This window comes from Polyodon spathula, chromosome 7 (assembly GCF_017654505.1).
Source record: "Polyodon spathula isolate WHYD16114869_AA chromosome 7, ASM1765450v1, whole genome shotgun sequence".
Taxonomy (NCBI): domain Eukaryota; kingdom Metazoa; phylum Chordata; class Actinopteri; order Acipenseriformes; family Polyodontidae; genus Polyodon; species Polyodon spathula.
This window is the reverse complement of record NC_054540.1, coordinates 43,759,582-43,775,816: the sequence shown is the minus strand read 5'-3', so window position 1 is coordinate 43,775,816 and position 16,235 is coordinate 43,759,582. Positions and strand designations below refer to the sequence as shown.

At 40.2% G+C, this 16,235-nt stretch overlaps 1 protein-coding gene across 2 annotated transcripts in view; it reads left to right on the top strand.

Annotated features, from left to right (window-relative positions):
* Positions 1 to 16,235, top strand: part of LOC121318640 (gamma-aminobutyric acid receptor subunit beta-4-like) — an 87,131-nt gene that overhangs the window by 48,296 nt on the left and 22,600 nt on the right. For both annotated transcript variants that reach the window (XM_041255536.1, XM_041255535.1), the window contains exons 3-4: positions 9,687 to 9,754; positions 12,179 to 12,399. In XM_041255536.1, coding sequence (XP_041111470.1) covers positions 9,687 to 9,754; positions 12,179 to 12,399 — 289 coding nt within the window. The remainder of the gene's footprint in view (positions 1 to 9,686; positions 9,755 to 12,178; positions 12,400 to 16,235) is intronic.

The following is a 16,235-nucleotide window of genomic DNA, read 5'->3' as shown; positions in this document are numbered from 1 at the left end:
ATAGGGTTACCCAATGTGAAGCAACAATGCGCGATTTAGAGGCTTAGCCTCAAGGGAGTTATGATGGCCTGGGGGCCAGGAGTGCTTGTTTTGAACTGTTAAAGAAACGATAGCATCTCTGGGTGAGACAAGAAATAGCACATGAGCTGCAAAAGAACAGTGTGGCCGGTGGTCCCCTCTAAATTCGCTGAGGCGAGGACCCCCCTTTTTAACAAAGGCGTGAGTAGTTGCTACTGACTCGAGGCCGGGGAAGTGACACTCACTACCCCCCCCCAAAAGGATGGACCACCGGCCAATGCACAACAAAAAACAGAGAAGGACAAATAAGAACAAAGAGAGAGATGGTTAGTAAGACAGGCCATGTGCAACCCTCCGGTCGGTGGGAAGGAAAAAAACCCTCTGTTAGGAGGAAACCTCTGCTGGTCCTGGCAGGATGGCCCCCCCCCCCCATTAGTTAGTTTATAAGGTAATGACTAAGATTGGCTTTTGCTGCTGTAGCGTAGGAGGACATGGTAGATGGAGAGAGGACTGATGACATGTATTTTCTTGCAGATGACTAGATTGGAGAGCGATGCATTTAGTTGAATGATGATGGAACTGGGAAACCTGAAGAGGGATTAAAGCTGCTGAAGGGACCAGACTGGGAAACTTTGTGATCTTCAATTATTTGACAGTGAAATTGAGGGGAAGGAGCGTGGTGGCGAATAGCTGCTACAGACTGAGAAGCTGAAGCGAGGTTGAATTCTGGGATGTTGTCAGTTGGAATTGGAGTTGAAGCAGGGGCTGGCTGGGTTGCTATGGCGGGGGGGGGGGACTGAAATGTTTGAGGGGGACAGAGGGGCAGATGCTAAAAAAAAACTGCAGTGGCAGTTGATGTTCCAGCTGAAGCGACTTGGTGATCTGTATTGGCGATGAGCTGCTGGAACTTCATTCGTTGATTGTTCCAGTGTTGGAGCAAGGTGTACCACATTCTGATGTCTACAAAGATGAGATGCCGATCATCCTATGTGTTAGTTAATACAGGATCGATCAGCGGTTTGCTACTATCATGGCTACTTGGAATGGAAAAGTTTTGGGTTTCACAACTCCGGTCATTCTCCTAATAGTGGAACTCCTTAACTCATAATCAAGACAGATTTCCAGTGTCATACCACAGCTGCCATGATCCGAGTGTTGGAGGAAAGCTGGAACGTTGGAAGCTCTGGAGGAGAGTTTGTTGCTTCTGATAGATATTTATGTGAGAATCCAAGTTTTTGAAGTTGACAGGTTTTTTGCAGTTGAGGCGAGAGCGAGAAGGCGCAACATGAATGTTCTTCCTTGGGAATAATGGGAATTGCGGAATTGAAGCGGCCGAAGGGTAATAACCGGTCTTGATTAACCCTTTGCAGTCCTATGTTGGACCAGGTCAGGAATTACAATTTTCCCTTTCCTGCCCAATGTCGGACCCTGTCCGACATCATCAAAAAGACATAAAGCACAGGTCTCTAGTTGTTTTTTCTTCAGAAAAAGCAGAGAAAACCTTTCAATGGCCGTGTGAGACCGAAATGAAACTGAACTGCTTCTGCATCCAGCACTCAAAGAATATCACAGACATTTGCAGAGCTTTTCAAGATGTTATAGTAATAAAATAATGACTTGGATCACATTACTAAGGAGTTTGGCGATAAAATGAGTGATCAGTAGAGGATTTATCAGTATGCACGTCTTTAAAGTGGTATGTGAAAAATACAGTGAACAAGGGGTGGGGCTTGGCTGGAGATACACTACTGAGTGTCCTTTTTTGATTCAATGCCTTTTAAACCTGTTTTACTCTGAAAAAAAATATTTTAAACAGCGTGTGTAAAATAAACAGCGTGTGTAAAATAAACAGCGTGTGTAAAATAAACAGCGCATGTGAAATAAACAGCGTGTGTGGCTAGACTTGATTTCTGACAACTGGCATATCAGTGAAGATGGAGTGTTAAAAATGACGTTTCACCATAAATAGTGGGTGGACTGTGTCCACCTTTCCAAAATAGTGAGTGGACAGCGTCCACCCATGCCCACCCTTGAGTCTAACACTGACTATGGTTAACCATTGCCAGCCTACACTTTTACATACATTTTAATTGTTAGACCATGGAGATTCAGCATGGTCATACATCACAACCAGTCATTCCAATACCATGAGTGACCAGGAAGCAATCATGGTCAGTGATGGTACAGTGTTTTAACACAGTACAGCTCTGAAGGACAAGTCCAGAACAACAAGTGAAACAGAATTCCCCAGTGCCAGAAAGTAACTGTGTCAGCAGCTGAAATGGCAAAGTGGAGAGCATGTCCTTTCTTGGGTGACTCTAGTCTGCACCTCTGGGGAGTTGCAATCCCACCAGGGAAATAAATCAAGTAGATTGACTATAATTATTCCTTATAAAAGTTTACCACATCAAATCTGCAATAATTTTGCAGTTTTTCCATGTTCTTCCTCATGGTTATACAATGCATTTAACATAGTTTACAATGCTTTACCATGCTTGTATTGTGCTATTATAATGTACTATGCTGTGGTAAACCTTTATAAGGGAAGCCTTTAACCTGATCTGATCTGCACTGCACTTACTTACAGCATTAAACACATCATAGTGCCAAACATATCAAATTCATTTTGAAACACGTGCATCCAAAATTCACACTGTATATATTTGTTTTGTATCTTATGTATGTTGGTTTTTTCTAAAAGATTATTATTTTATTTTATTTTTTTATAAACTTACAGTGCAAAACAGGCTGGTGTCTTCGTTGTACTACCATGGAAAGCCGTGATGCTCGCTTGCGTGTTCCCTGTGCTGTTAATTCTGGTCCTTGTTTCACTGCCCATTTTCTCTCCTACACACCTGCTACTATTAAGTATGCAGCTGCAGCATGTGGCCACACTTTCTATTCTCTGCTGTTGCTGCAGTTTTTCTCATATGCTGACACTGCCAGGATTTTTACTCAGTTCTCGGGTGTTTTGGCTAAAAGCCACTTTGAGGCCGTACTGTAGCAAACTTTCCATATCAAGACATTTTGATTTATTTGTGTTTCAGCATCGCTCTGGACACAATACATTACATAAGGGCTGGTGAACAATATAATACCCAACGCAGACAGTTGAACAATGCTTGGTCAGGTCACATCTGGGAATGAGATTTGTAATGTTTGGTGTGTGTACTGTATGCCTTATAATGTTGCGGGCTGGACAGAGACTGCTGTCAGAAGACAGGGTGAAGAGACTCTGATTCCAGCAGGGTGTGTGCACACTGTCAATAGGGAAGAGACTCTGATTCCGGCAGGGTGTGTGCACACTGTCAATAGGGTGAAGAGACTCTGATTCCAGTAGGGTGTGCGCACACTGTCAATAGGGAAGAGAGTCTGATTCCAGTAGGGTGTGCGCACACTGTCAATAGGGAAGAGAGTCTGATTCCAGCAGGGTGTGTGCACACTGTCAATAGGGTGAAGAGACTCTGATTCCAGTAGGGTGTGCGCACACTGTCAATAGGGAAGAGAGTCTGATTCCAGCAGGGTGTGTGCACACTGTCAATAGGGCGAAGAGACTCTGATTCCAGCAGGGTGTGTGCACACTGTCAATAGGGTGAAGAGTCTTTGATTCCAGCAGGGTGTGTGCACACTGTCAATAGGGTGAAGAGTCTTTGATTCCAGCAGGGTGTGCGCACACTGTCAATAGGGAAGAGTCTCTGATTCCAGCAGGGTGTGTGCACACTGTCAATAGGGCAAAGAGACTCTGATTCCAGTAGGGTGTGCGCACACTGTCAATAGGGAAGAGAGTCTGATTCCAGCAGGGTGTGTGCACACTGTCAATATGGTGAAGAGTCTCTGATTCCAGCAGGGTGTGTGCACACTGTCAATAGGGTGAAGAGACTCTGATTCCAGTAGGGTGTGCGCACACTGTCAATAGGGCGAAGAGACTCTGACTCCAGTAGGGTGTGCGTACACTGTCAATAGGGAAGAGAGTCTGATTCTAGCAGGGTGTGTGCACACTGTTAATAGGGTGAAGAGTCTTTGATTCCAGCAGGGTGTGTGCACACTGTCAATAGGGTGAAGAGACTCTGATTCCAGTAGGGTGTGTGCACACTGTCAATAGGGTGAAGAGTCTCTGATTCCAGCAAGGTGTGTACACACTGTCAATAGGGTGAAGAGACTCTGATTCCAGTAGGGTGTGCGCACACTGTCAATAGGGCGAAGAGACTCTGAATCCAGTAGGGTGTGCGCACACTGTCAATAGGGAAGAGAGTCTGATTCCAGCAAGGTGTGTGCACACTGTCAATAGGGTGAAGAGACTTTGATTCCAGCAGGGGGTCTGCAGCAAGGTCTTTAGAATGGCTCCTCAGTTTTGAACCTGCTAGCAGTCCCATGTGAAAGTCAGGTCAGCTGTTTTGCCTAACATGACTGAAATACAGCTTTTACTGTATGTATTTCAAAATACATTTCAGGGGTTACATTTGCCTAGCAGATTTTGAAATGTCACATTTTTCAATTTGTTAGCCTAACATTATCCAACAGGTATCGTTTGACTTTATGAAGCAAAATTAGTTCATTTCTATATAGAGGATGATGCAACCAGAGCTGTACAGTTAGGAAGTTTTTTTAAACAGATTTATTTTCCTTTGCTGACCTTATGGTGCACATAGATATAATTTCTACACTGTGAGCTTCTGTGCCTTATCAACAATGAATCTTGTATTGAGTATTTGTGTTAATTAATCAGGAGCACAATCAGTAAAATAGATGTTTCCGTACTGATCTCTGCTACTCTGGGTTATAGAAGTGTTACATTCATTCAGAAGCTTCACAATTCCTGTCCACTCACAGGATTAATGCTGCAAATATAGTTGTATTACATGACCGGTTCTCATTAATCTTTGAATGGTTTAGTTTGCTGCCTGTGCTTCAATAGCACCTTTCCTCTCCTTTCTCATTTGTTTATGTCTAGCATTTCAAGGTCATTTTCTTGTGTCAATCTTCTTCTCGACGTAATGCTTTCTTTGTCATGTGATTACGCCTGAACAACTTGGATTGTGCTTTTGCAATTGAGCAGAGGGGTTGGTGTTCTAGACACTTATTGATTTGGGGGAAAGGGATCTGGGCGGGGTTGTACAGTCAGACAATTCATTGCCAACATTTCAGGTACAATCACATATCCATCTACATCTCCAGCAATGGCAACACAATTGTTTTTTTGTTTTTTTGGGGTGGGGGGATTATTGCAGAGTTGTCATGATACAGAGCCCGCAAACACATGTACTGTACAGTTAAACCATGAACTATTAACATGGACTGTTTTGCCATGATTCACCATTGCAGACCATGTAATAAACTGTAGAGATTTACATTATCAGTCCTTGGTTGAACATCACAGTTACCTTGTGATCTGGAACAATGCCAATCAGCAGTGGGACAAGGTTTACCTAATGTCTGCATGGTGTGATCAGTTTATCAAGGGATCAATGGGAGAGTCATTGGAATTCAGTATGAAGTGGTTGTGCGTTCACCAATTACAGGTTCATCTTTTGTACATTGTTCTTGACAATTTCCAAGATGCAGCTACAGTGCTTTTTAGAAATGCAGAAGTAAACCTTAATCAAGCATATCAGTAAGAGGAAATGCTCAGTCCCTGGGCTTTGAGTGCTTGTCTTTTATATAAAGGTGTTTCGCTAATAATGTACTGATTTAGCAATTTGTTTTCCGCTGAAGTACCTGACAAAGGCTGAACAGTTTCACGTTTCAAAGCCGATCTGCCTATTCCTATGTCATTGCCATTTACCTCATGAGAAGAACCCAGAGTAAATATCTCAGTGGGGTCCGGAGGGATTAATAGTTACAAACTAGGCACTCATAAAGTAGAGCAGTAAGCTGCAATTGGAGCCAAGTGGCAGAGCTTTGAAGGTTGTTTTGGTAATTGATTTAAAATTAATGTTTACTAATCCAAATAAATAACAAAATCAGCAAAAAATATAAGATAGGGCTGTGAGGTAGTGCCTTGTAGGTCAAGTGGAAAATAGTCACACACATACTGTATCAGAGTTCAAATGCTGGCTGTGCAATTATATTTAAAAAAAAAAAAAAAAAAAAAAAAAAAACTTTACAGCAGGCTTCCAGCCCTTTACAAAACAAAACTCTCCTTCTGAGAGAACTAATCTAAACTTCTAAGGAGGTAAATTCTCCTCAACTCCAATTTATACATATTGTGGGGGAAGGCTACATCCTTTTACCCCCAACGCATATTTAAACCTTGTAACTGACCTGTATACCATCAAGATGATACAGCACAGCACAGCACAGCTGTTCATATTCCCTGGTAGTCTTTCCTGTAAGTGTTGTCACCTCTCTTTTATAGAGCTGACTTAATTGGTTTATTGAAGACAGACAGAGATGATTGGCAGCGCTAATAACCAAACCAAAGTAATTAACTAATTAGCTAAGCCAGAATTTCTAACTGCCCTCAACCTGAAGCCAGAATTCCCCTTACCACCTTCATGTTCCCCAGGGTCCAAAAACCCTTAGTTTGCTGTGTGGCCAGTACACCCCATCACAAGGGCTCAAAATGATTTATTGGTTTCAGAACTGCCTGCAGTGCTTCAGAAATGTAAATGAAATTGTCTCTCTGCTCTGGGCCAGCACGCAACTGCCTGCAGCCGCTACGAGGCAGCCTGAGCCTGGGAGTGAGTGAAGCAACTCACCTAGAAAGGAGAGCCAGCTGTGAGGTGGGACATACAAAGCACAACAAGATAACAGGGAGGATCAAGGTTAAATAACAGAAATATGTAAAATCCTATAGGGTTATAGGATGCTGTTCATCTATGTAAGAGGGAATCTTACACACAGAAACCTAACCCACACACAGACACCTGCCGTCCTGGAACTTTGTTGGGGCTTTACTTTTCATAAACAAGTTAAACAATCCAACTGTCCTGTTTGCATAACACATCTCTATTTATTAAGGATGGATGAGTTACATGGCTGATTGTGATGTCCCCGTTGAATTGGTTTCACAGTTGAAGAGAATACCAAGAGGTGCTCCATTGAATTTTTTCTTACAGCAGGTGACGTTGGCTTTTGCGAGCCTGAGAGCATACATATCACAGCAGAAATTCAGTATGGTACAGTTAGTGTCATGGATGGGTTTCTTTGAGATGTGTCGTAGCATATTGCAAACAAAACTGCTGCAATGATTGATTGGTCAACAAATCTCCATCAGTCTATGATGACAGGGAATTGCCAAAGTTCTGTATGTTACATTAGTGTTTTTAAAAGGCACAACACCTTATATGTCTTTTAAATTATGGGTTTTGTGTATGTCAGTAGATGAGCTTGGCAGTTTTACAAATATAGGGCTAGCCTCCTAATCTGGCAGTTTGATTGAATAGCGCCGTAGAACAGGTCAATAATGTGGGTCATAAGGCACTGCTGTTTTATGTCTTTGAATCTCCCCCTTAGTTTGGTTTGCTTTGTGCAAGGTCTTCACATGCTTTTCCCAGCATACATATTCAAGGTCACTTGCCACATTGTTTACTTGTTTCATTTAATTTGCTGATGCAGAACCAGAATCAGCTTTTTTATGACAGCTAAAAGCAATTCGAGACCTTTCTGGAAGTCATTGTTGATCCTGGCAGCAAATACAAGCATTTGATTGTTTCCCTTCAATGTGGGTGACCCAGTTTCCAAGCCCATCAGCAGCTTTTTTTCTGGGTGTGTAAAGCTTTACACTTCGTACGTTTTCCCCTAATGTATAAACTGTCCTTGCCGGACTCCATCTGGCATTCTCCTTTCCATTTCACTTCACTAAACACTGCATTACATTTCATTAGAATGACTTCTGCAGCAGCCTCCATGCAATGGAAACTGGGCATTTCAGTGCCAGTGCACCTAGTCCAGGGTTTTAGGAAGCGCATTTTGATTGCCTGTTTCTTTCTGTGTTTCCTGGTTGTGATCGGCCACTATAAAAGTAGTGGAGAGGTTCAAGGCAAACAATGACAAGGGATTTTGAATTCTGAAGTGGAATGCTGATTATAGAAATTAGACTTACTGTTAGTGTTTCCAGAAGTAAGGATGAGCCAAGAAGGGCAAAGAGAGAAAAACAGAGAGCAGGAAAGAGAGAAAGTGGAGAAGGGTTATTCTTGGCTATTCAACAAAAATTACAAAAGAAAGGAGGAACACAGGCTTGTGGGGCTGCCCTGCAATGTGAAGCATGCCAGAAGAGCTGTGCACAGCACTGTAGTGCGGGTCACATGTCCTCTTACTTTAGAAATTGGGTTTGAGTTACATTAGGGTTAGGGAAGATTTTATAATAAGTTATGATAAGTTCATACACCATACTAGGAACTACTGTTTTACTGTTGATATTGAGCCCTATGTCCTATGCACATGATGACATCTGTACACAGGATAGGATGACCTAGTGATGGATGATTTCTCAAATGGGATTTATGTCAATAAATGGACACATTTGGGTAGCACTGCACTGTGGCAGGGTGTCCCACCCCTTTTTGTTTGTAAGTGTTTTCTGTTGCATGTAGTGTGTTTAATGTTGGTGTTTATGTACAAAATACACAGGATATAAATATGGGTTGCGAGCACAAGTGTTTAAAATGTATATTTTGTATTTAGCACGAGGATTGTACAGCACTTCATGTACTTCATTGCACTTTTATTAATTCACGTGCAGTTGTACCGAGACGCCAATTGAATGATTGATTAACAATTGAGTCTCGGTACAGCTGCATAAAAGCTGCATGTTTTCACTCACTCTGGGTTGTGTGTTCGGTGAGTGGAGAACGGGATTGGAGACGGTGGTTGTAATAATAATAATAATAGTTAAATAGAAGCTCACGGTGTTTTGTCTGTGTAGTCCGTTTTGTTTGTCTTTTTGTTTTGGTGACGATTGCCGTGTGCTGTGTTTTGTTTGTCTTTGCAACCTTTTATTTTCTGCTTGTTTAATTATTAAATGCTGAGTGGTACTAATCGCTCAGCTCCACCCAACTCCACCTCTCTGTTGTTTATTTCCTGGTTCCTGTTTCTGTTCTGACGTCCCCCACTCCATTCGTCTTTATGACAAGCACTCACTAAGAAAATGTATTTACTGTAGGTACGTAATTCTATCTGATTGTGGATCATATGAATGTTTTTTTTTCCTCTTCTATAGCTTGCAGGTTGTATGAGAGTACTGTGTAATCAATGTGAATGGCTGTTACTCCAGCTATAGTACAGTATGCTAACGTTATCTGTGGACCTTTAAGTGATTGCCTCATTATCTATGTCAGGTGATTCTATGACTCCATACCCATATATATGTATCAGGTTAATATACAAGGATCATGGGGACTCATGATTTCCTGTGGTTACCCATTGCAAGACCATGCCTAGTATACAGAACCACAGACACTCCATGTTCAGTTAACCCTACCAGTGGTGGTTACTGATGAGTGTTCTTTATATTCAGGTCATGTAACATGGGAAGTGTATGTAGATACTGTACAGCACTGTAGGTACAGTAGTATGCAGGGGCTCTTCTGTGCAGCTTCCAGAGAGTCAGCAGACAGCAATAATCTTTATGACAACTCAATTTAAAAAATCAATGTCATGAGTACAGTATTGAAATGTCTAAAACAATCCCAGTCATTTATAAAGGACACTGTTTTTTTTTCCATTAGGTGCTCCTGTAACTGTGGGAATGAGCATTAACATCGCCAGCATCGATGCAATATCGGAAGTTAACATGGTAAGTGCAATAGGCATGACTGCAGTGAGTATGGGGCTCCTGAAATCTGCAAACTTGCTTGCTTTTATCTTCAAATGTTAATGGTTGGGTTCAGCAAGTTCCACACACATATTGTACTAACATGCGTACAAAATGCCAGTGTTCACTTTTTATCAATACTTTACTTGAAGTTGTAATTGTTACATATGTAAATAGGAGACCAGTGATAATGTTGCTCAGACTATTAAAAGGTCATACATTGATTATATCTTTGTTAGCACTGCTTTAAACCTATAGGCATCTTTATATACCATGGTAAACCATTACCAGACATGTTTGGTATATGGCACCATTGCCAAACCGTGCTGAACTAATTTTCATTGCCAGCCAAATGAGTTTCAGAGACATTGTTGTACATCACGAGCTGTCCACAATCATGGTGAGGGATAATACCATGGTTCCTCTCTATCCACACAGCAGGGATAGTGCAGTCAGTGGCAATGAAAGTTATATTAACACAGTGATAAAGAAGTCCCTCAGTCGGATTTACTGCTGCTGTAAAAAAAAAAAAAAAAACAGGATGTTTTTCAGCAACATCTGCGTTTGTGAATGTGCATAGAACAATTAATTAGCTAGTTTCATTTTTTATAATCGCTGCTCCCAGACAATTGTGCTTTGCGCCAGCTGTTTTGTGTCAGACATGCCTTGTTTAAGTCAAATAGCATTAGTGATAGTAAAGACATGACACTAAGGTCCCAACAAAGAACGATGTTAGAGTTGAGTCAGTATTTTCTAATAATACCCTTCTCAAACTAATACAGTCATTTCATTTGAGCTTTAAAAACACATTTTGCTGTGTAAATAACTGTGCGTCTTCTTTGTTTTCCTGCAAAAGCTATGCATAATCTAGTTATTCAAAGTCATTTAAAGAAATAGATGCAGTTCATAGACATACAACTGTTCTAGATTTCTCAAGGACAGTCCAATACATGATAATCAAACTGTATTTTATTAATAAAAACAGACTAAAGATACTATTTATACTAAGAAACACAGAGAGCTAAATTCTCAAAGAGATACTGTACTTATTCTCAAAGCACAAAACACTGATTTAAAACCAAATAAGAAACAATAGACAATAGACTTATAAGCCCCAAAAATAAACTGATAAATTGTTTATTTATGATTTGGTAACTTTACTAGGTGTGTTTTTCCTTTCTGAAAAACCTGGGTGAATGATGCTTAATCCTTTGAGTAGTAGGAACATACTGACCGATACGTTCGCTGCTCTCTGGTCCCCAAGGAGTACAAATGTACCAGTGTGTTCTGCAACTTTAAACTTGAATTACTAAGCCTACAAATCCCCTGATCACATGATATTTTAACACTAGGTTTCTGTAACACCTTTTATTGGTCCCTTGCACCGTCTGCCAGATATTGACTGAATTACATGTAATTATCCCAGTCACTAAAATGTCAACAGTGTTTGTAAATCGGTGAAAATCACTCAGTGAGAAATAAGTATTGTAGTAATACTGAATTCAGATTCCAATTTAAATTCAAATACATACAATTCTTCCACTGAATCATATGTCATTGAGTGTGTCAGTGAAGACATAAGCAAAGATTATTTACCATCAACATCAAGTGACCGCGAAGAAGTGGCACCAAGCTCTGTGCGTTGCTCCATGCTTCAAGAGGAATCATAAGCTGAAGCATAGCAGGTCGAGATAGTACCGGAAATATAAGTGAGTCATTCTGTCTCAAAATGTAGGCTGATAAAATGGATATTTTTCAAACTAATATAATTAGTTTCATTGAAGTATATTATTCTAATTTACTTTTTACTCAGTTTTAATTTGATAAATGATTCCTATCAATTTATTCGTGAAATGTGAAATAGCTACACAATGTTCTTTTATTTTATTAAATCTTGTTGTCTTGATTTGGTTAAATTATCTTCTGAATTGTGATTTTTAAGGGCAGTTTCCCCTATTTAAACTAGATCATAATGTCTGAATAACTATGTGCAGAGTTTAATTATTTATTCTTCAAGTGCAAAAGATATCTAGTCACAATACCGTAGATGCTAGAATGACCCTGCAACTCTCCTGTTCATAAACTAACATACCCCCCATCTGCCATTACATCATCGATCCAAAACATTAAAACTACAACACCCCTGTGATTTGTGATTATCACCCTTATGTGAGCTTTGACCCCCACCGCTCCCTCACTTTATTGTCATCCACTATTATGCTCACTCCCTACCTCCACCCCCAATCACTAATACTTGAACTTCATTAAAATACACCATTAGGGTCTGTTTTAAATACTGGCTACTATTTATCTTAAAACAAATCTGTTTGGGGAATTGTGTGATGGTAAGTGGTTTTGCTTTGCCCCCTTCCCCCCAACATTCTCTCTTTGTTCTTCTTCCCCCAGGATTACACGATTACAATGTATTTCCAACAGAGCTGGAGAGACAAGCGTTTAGCGTACACGGCACTGTCCCTCAACCTCACCCTGGACAACCGCGTGGCTGATCAGCTGTGGCTCCCGGACACCTACTTTCTAAACGACAAAAAATCCTTCCTCCATGGAGTGACAGTGAAGAACCGCATGATCCGGCTCCACCCGGATGGAACTGTCCTGTATGGTCTGAGGTATCACATGATCTACTGTGACACTGCAATGCATACATTCTATTAGGAAGCATCACTGCGACATACCAGACTGTTTACAGAAGCAAAACACCACATATTTTACATTGAACATATATGAGGATATTCTTAGAGAAATTTCAAATAGACTTTCCAAAAAACAGTGTATAAAGATTACACTTCTTTAAACCCAGCTCACCTGTCGGAAGGGACGAACTCTAGTCTTCAGACATACAAGCTGGGGTAGCTACATTCTATTTGTTCTAATGTCTTATAGAAAATATCAATATTTGTGGCATAGACAAGAGCCATGATGTATTTCTTATCTTAGGTGGTGTATGGCGGACAGATAGCAGACTTTTTGTTATTGCTGTTCGCCGCACCTGACAGGAATAGCGTACAGCATGGATATTCATGACCTATCCTCTATTCAGGTAATTCCAAATCAGCCCTTAAGGGTTGGAATTCAACTTTACTTTAAGCAGTTTGCTTCCGTAGAAGAAACAATGCTGCCACTGATATGGATAATTGGCGACACCAGGTGGCCAGAATGGTGTAATAAAAAGAGGATGCTGACCCTTTCTCTCTGTCACACTTTTTTTTTTGTTGTTGTTTTGATTTCACTGCATAGCCCTGTCTAAAGCTCCTTTCACACTGGCACTCCTACCTGGGTCGGGAGCAACCCACCTCAGGATACGGGTCGACACGCTTTGACCTGGGTCGAGTGAGACTAAATGCATGACGGACGCTTTTGCAAGCCAAAAAAATAACAAACAGCCACGTCTGCATGAAGGTTTCACTTCCACAAGGAACATTTCTATTTACTCTGTTTAGTAGTGTGTTGATTGAGACACACCACGAGCCAGATTGCAGCAGGCTTGAAGAAACATTTGCTCTACTCAGCATTTGGGCATACAATTCAATCCAGAGAAGCTTGGGTGGAAGCATCCATAACAAGCTGCTCCCGGGGCATTGATACACACGCTGTGTACTTGCTTCTGTCATCCAGGTGGACCCTGCTTCTTCAAAAGCAGTGAATCGTGTAGCCGACCCGAGTAGAGTATGCTGATGTGAAAGGGGCTTCAGTTGAAGAGGCTGCATGTATGAAGGGGTTGAGTGCAACTGCACACAATGAACTGAGCATATGAGCAATTGATAAACCTGCTGTGTTTCTCATCAGTAGTAGACACACTATTCATGTATTTTCAGTAGTAATGTTACGCAGTTAAAGTTGATTTTGAACAGCAGCAACCCCATTTAGTTTCTTTGCTCCCTGTTTGGATGCTGTTTTTTGTGGTTCAGAGGTAGAGTCCCTGGTTCTGGGGTAAGTATATGTAACGGGGTGGATGCTGTGCTTGAGCTGGCAACCCTCTGCAGCATAAGTGAGTATCTAAACCACAATGCAAAAGAGCATCCATGGATTTAGAGCTTTTAGCCTCATCTCACTGACAGGGGACAGGACAGAATCTCTAACACTGCCTGTTGTTATTATTATTATTATTATTATTATTATTATTATTATTATTATTATTATGGAAAACTTGCATGTGACATGATAATACCTATGTTTATTTTTCAAAGTCTGTTTTATATACATGGACAACCAATGGACAAAACACATTAACAAAATAAAACGGCACAAGGACCAAAACAAAAGATCTATACAAAACACTCACAAAAGCGTAAACGCAGAATGGAACACAAAAACACAGAACACATCCCTTCACCAACATTAACATTAATCATTCTATCTGACACCCACGATCTCACTATTTATACACCTATGGCTAGAGTCTTAATTCATTATTTGTTCATAAATAAATATAAATATTCAATAACTGACTAAAGCTCTGGGGCTCATAGCCTATTGTTTTAGTAGGGAATTGTTAAGGACGGTTTTCTAAAACAGTTAAATACATGTTCAGCCCCTGGGATCATACTGGTTTCATCACTTTTCTACATTTTGGCTCTTGAATTGCAGTAATGGAATGATTGATCAATATTATATGCAGACTTATCCTATTGGAATAGCTTTCCCAAATTTTATTTATATTTTTTGGCAACAATAACAAGTCTGTGCTGAGCTAGAGCTCTCGTTATAACTGAAAGGACAAAGCATCAAATGAACGACATGTGATAGCCGATGTATTCCTTGTCCTTTCTTTTATTGCATCCAATCGATTTTTAATTAGATATCTCAGTGATGTGTATTATAATTGCAGTGAATAATAAATCTAGCTTGTCAGTTGTAAGAAGCATTTAATTTATTTAGGTGGTTATTGCAGCCCGTCTGTTAGTTACATCTCTATACCCAGTCACGGGTAGCCAACAGGTGTTTAACATGGAGGAGATTATTTAAATATTAGAAAATGGGTATTTTAAATACTCTATCCTGATTGGTCAAAATAGGTCACATGGGTGTTGATATTACAGCTTATCACCATGTGTCGGCACTTTTTAAAAAAAAAACGAGCAAATCACTGGCAGATATCCATACACCTAGAATTTAAAAACAAAAATGGCAGACATATTGGAATTTATAAACATGACCAACGAGATTTATGTAAATGTTGAACTTTTGGGAAACCGAAGTGTACGTGAGATATTGAATGAATCTGAATCCGACACCAATCATTAATTAAAGTAGTGAAAAAAAGCAAACTTAAGTATTCAAATAACTCAATAACACTCGCCATTCTGAACTCCCTGAACTACAGCGTTTCCCTATCCCATTTTGAAAATAAATAGTTTAACAAATATCTCTTAAACTTTCAGCTTTTCACAAAATGTTTGGGTCCCTCTTAAAAGAGACTTTGGGGTAAAAGATGTTTTTTTGCCGTTGCTCCCACTGTCCGTTCTTCAGTCTGCCTGCCTGCTGCCACTGGACCCACCCCCTGTGCAGCTCTGTGATATGAAGCTGAAAATTTATAAATTCATCTCGACAGTTCCTGCCATACCTTTTAAATGTGTCCAGGTACAGGGGTATCATGTCTTCTGCTGTGCCCTGCATTGTTTAAAATTGTTTCTTCACACTGGCCCAGTAGTTCTCCACGTTACCAAGCTGTAAATTGCAAAGTCAGTTTGATAAGTAACCGGGTATTCCATGCAAATAACGTCTTTCTCGCCACTGAAGCTGTAGCACAAATCTGTTAGGATACCTCTTGTTACTACCCCGGATAACAAAGGACCATTAAAAATAAATAAATAAATAAATAAATAAAAAGCACACTCTCACCTGATACTATTGCAGGTCTTGTGAGGAAGGGTCTGCGTGATTCTTATTTGTGCTGTGTGATTTAAAGGCAGACTCATTCGTGCTGTGTCATGATGAAAGTGGGCAGTAATATTTTACTTTAAAATGTAATGAATAAACCAAGAATTACAAGAAATGTAACGAATCAAAACTGCACTTTCAATGGTAATGTTCAATTCAACATCTGAAATGATTTTTTAAGTTCAGGCAGAGGTGGAAGGATATTTAATAAAAATTACATTTTTTTGTTAATTAAAACATGTTTTTATTTATTTATTTATTTATTTTTGTAATGTTTGTTGATCCATATTATAAGCGCAATAAGGCACTTCAGGGTGTGGCATATACTCTAATATCCACATGCCCCGATTGGTTAAAGCCACTTGACTTCACCTTGTGACTTATAATGCACCAGGGGCGTGTGGATATTAGAGAATATCCCGCACCCTGTCGTGTCTTATTTCTTACTAAGCAAACACCACAGTATTTTCAGGCATGTCAGATGAGGGTTTTCAAGGTAAAAACAGAATCCAAATCAATCCTGTAGGTTTTTAAAGTGACAGCCTTCTTGCCCAAACAAAACCCC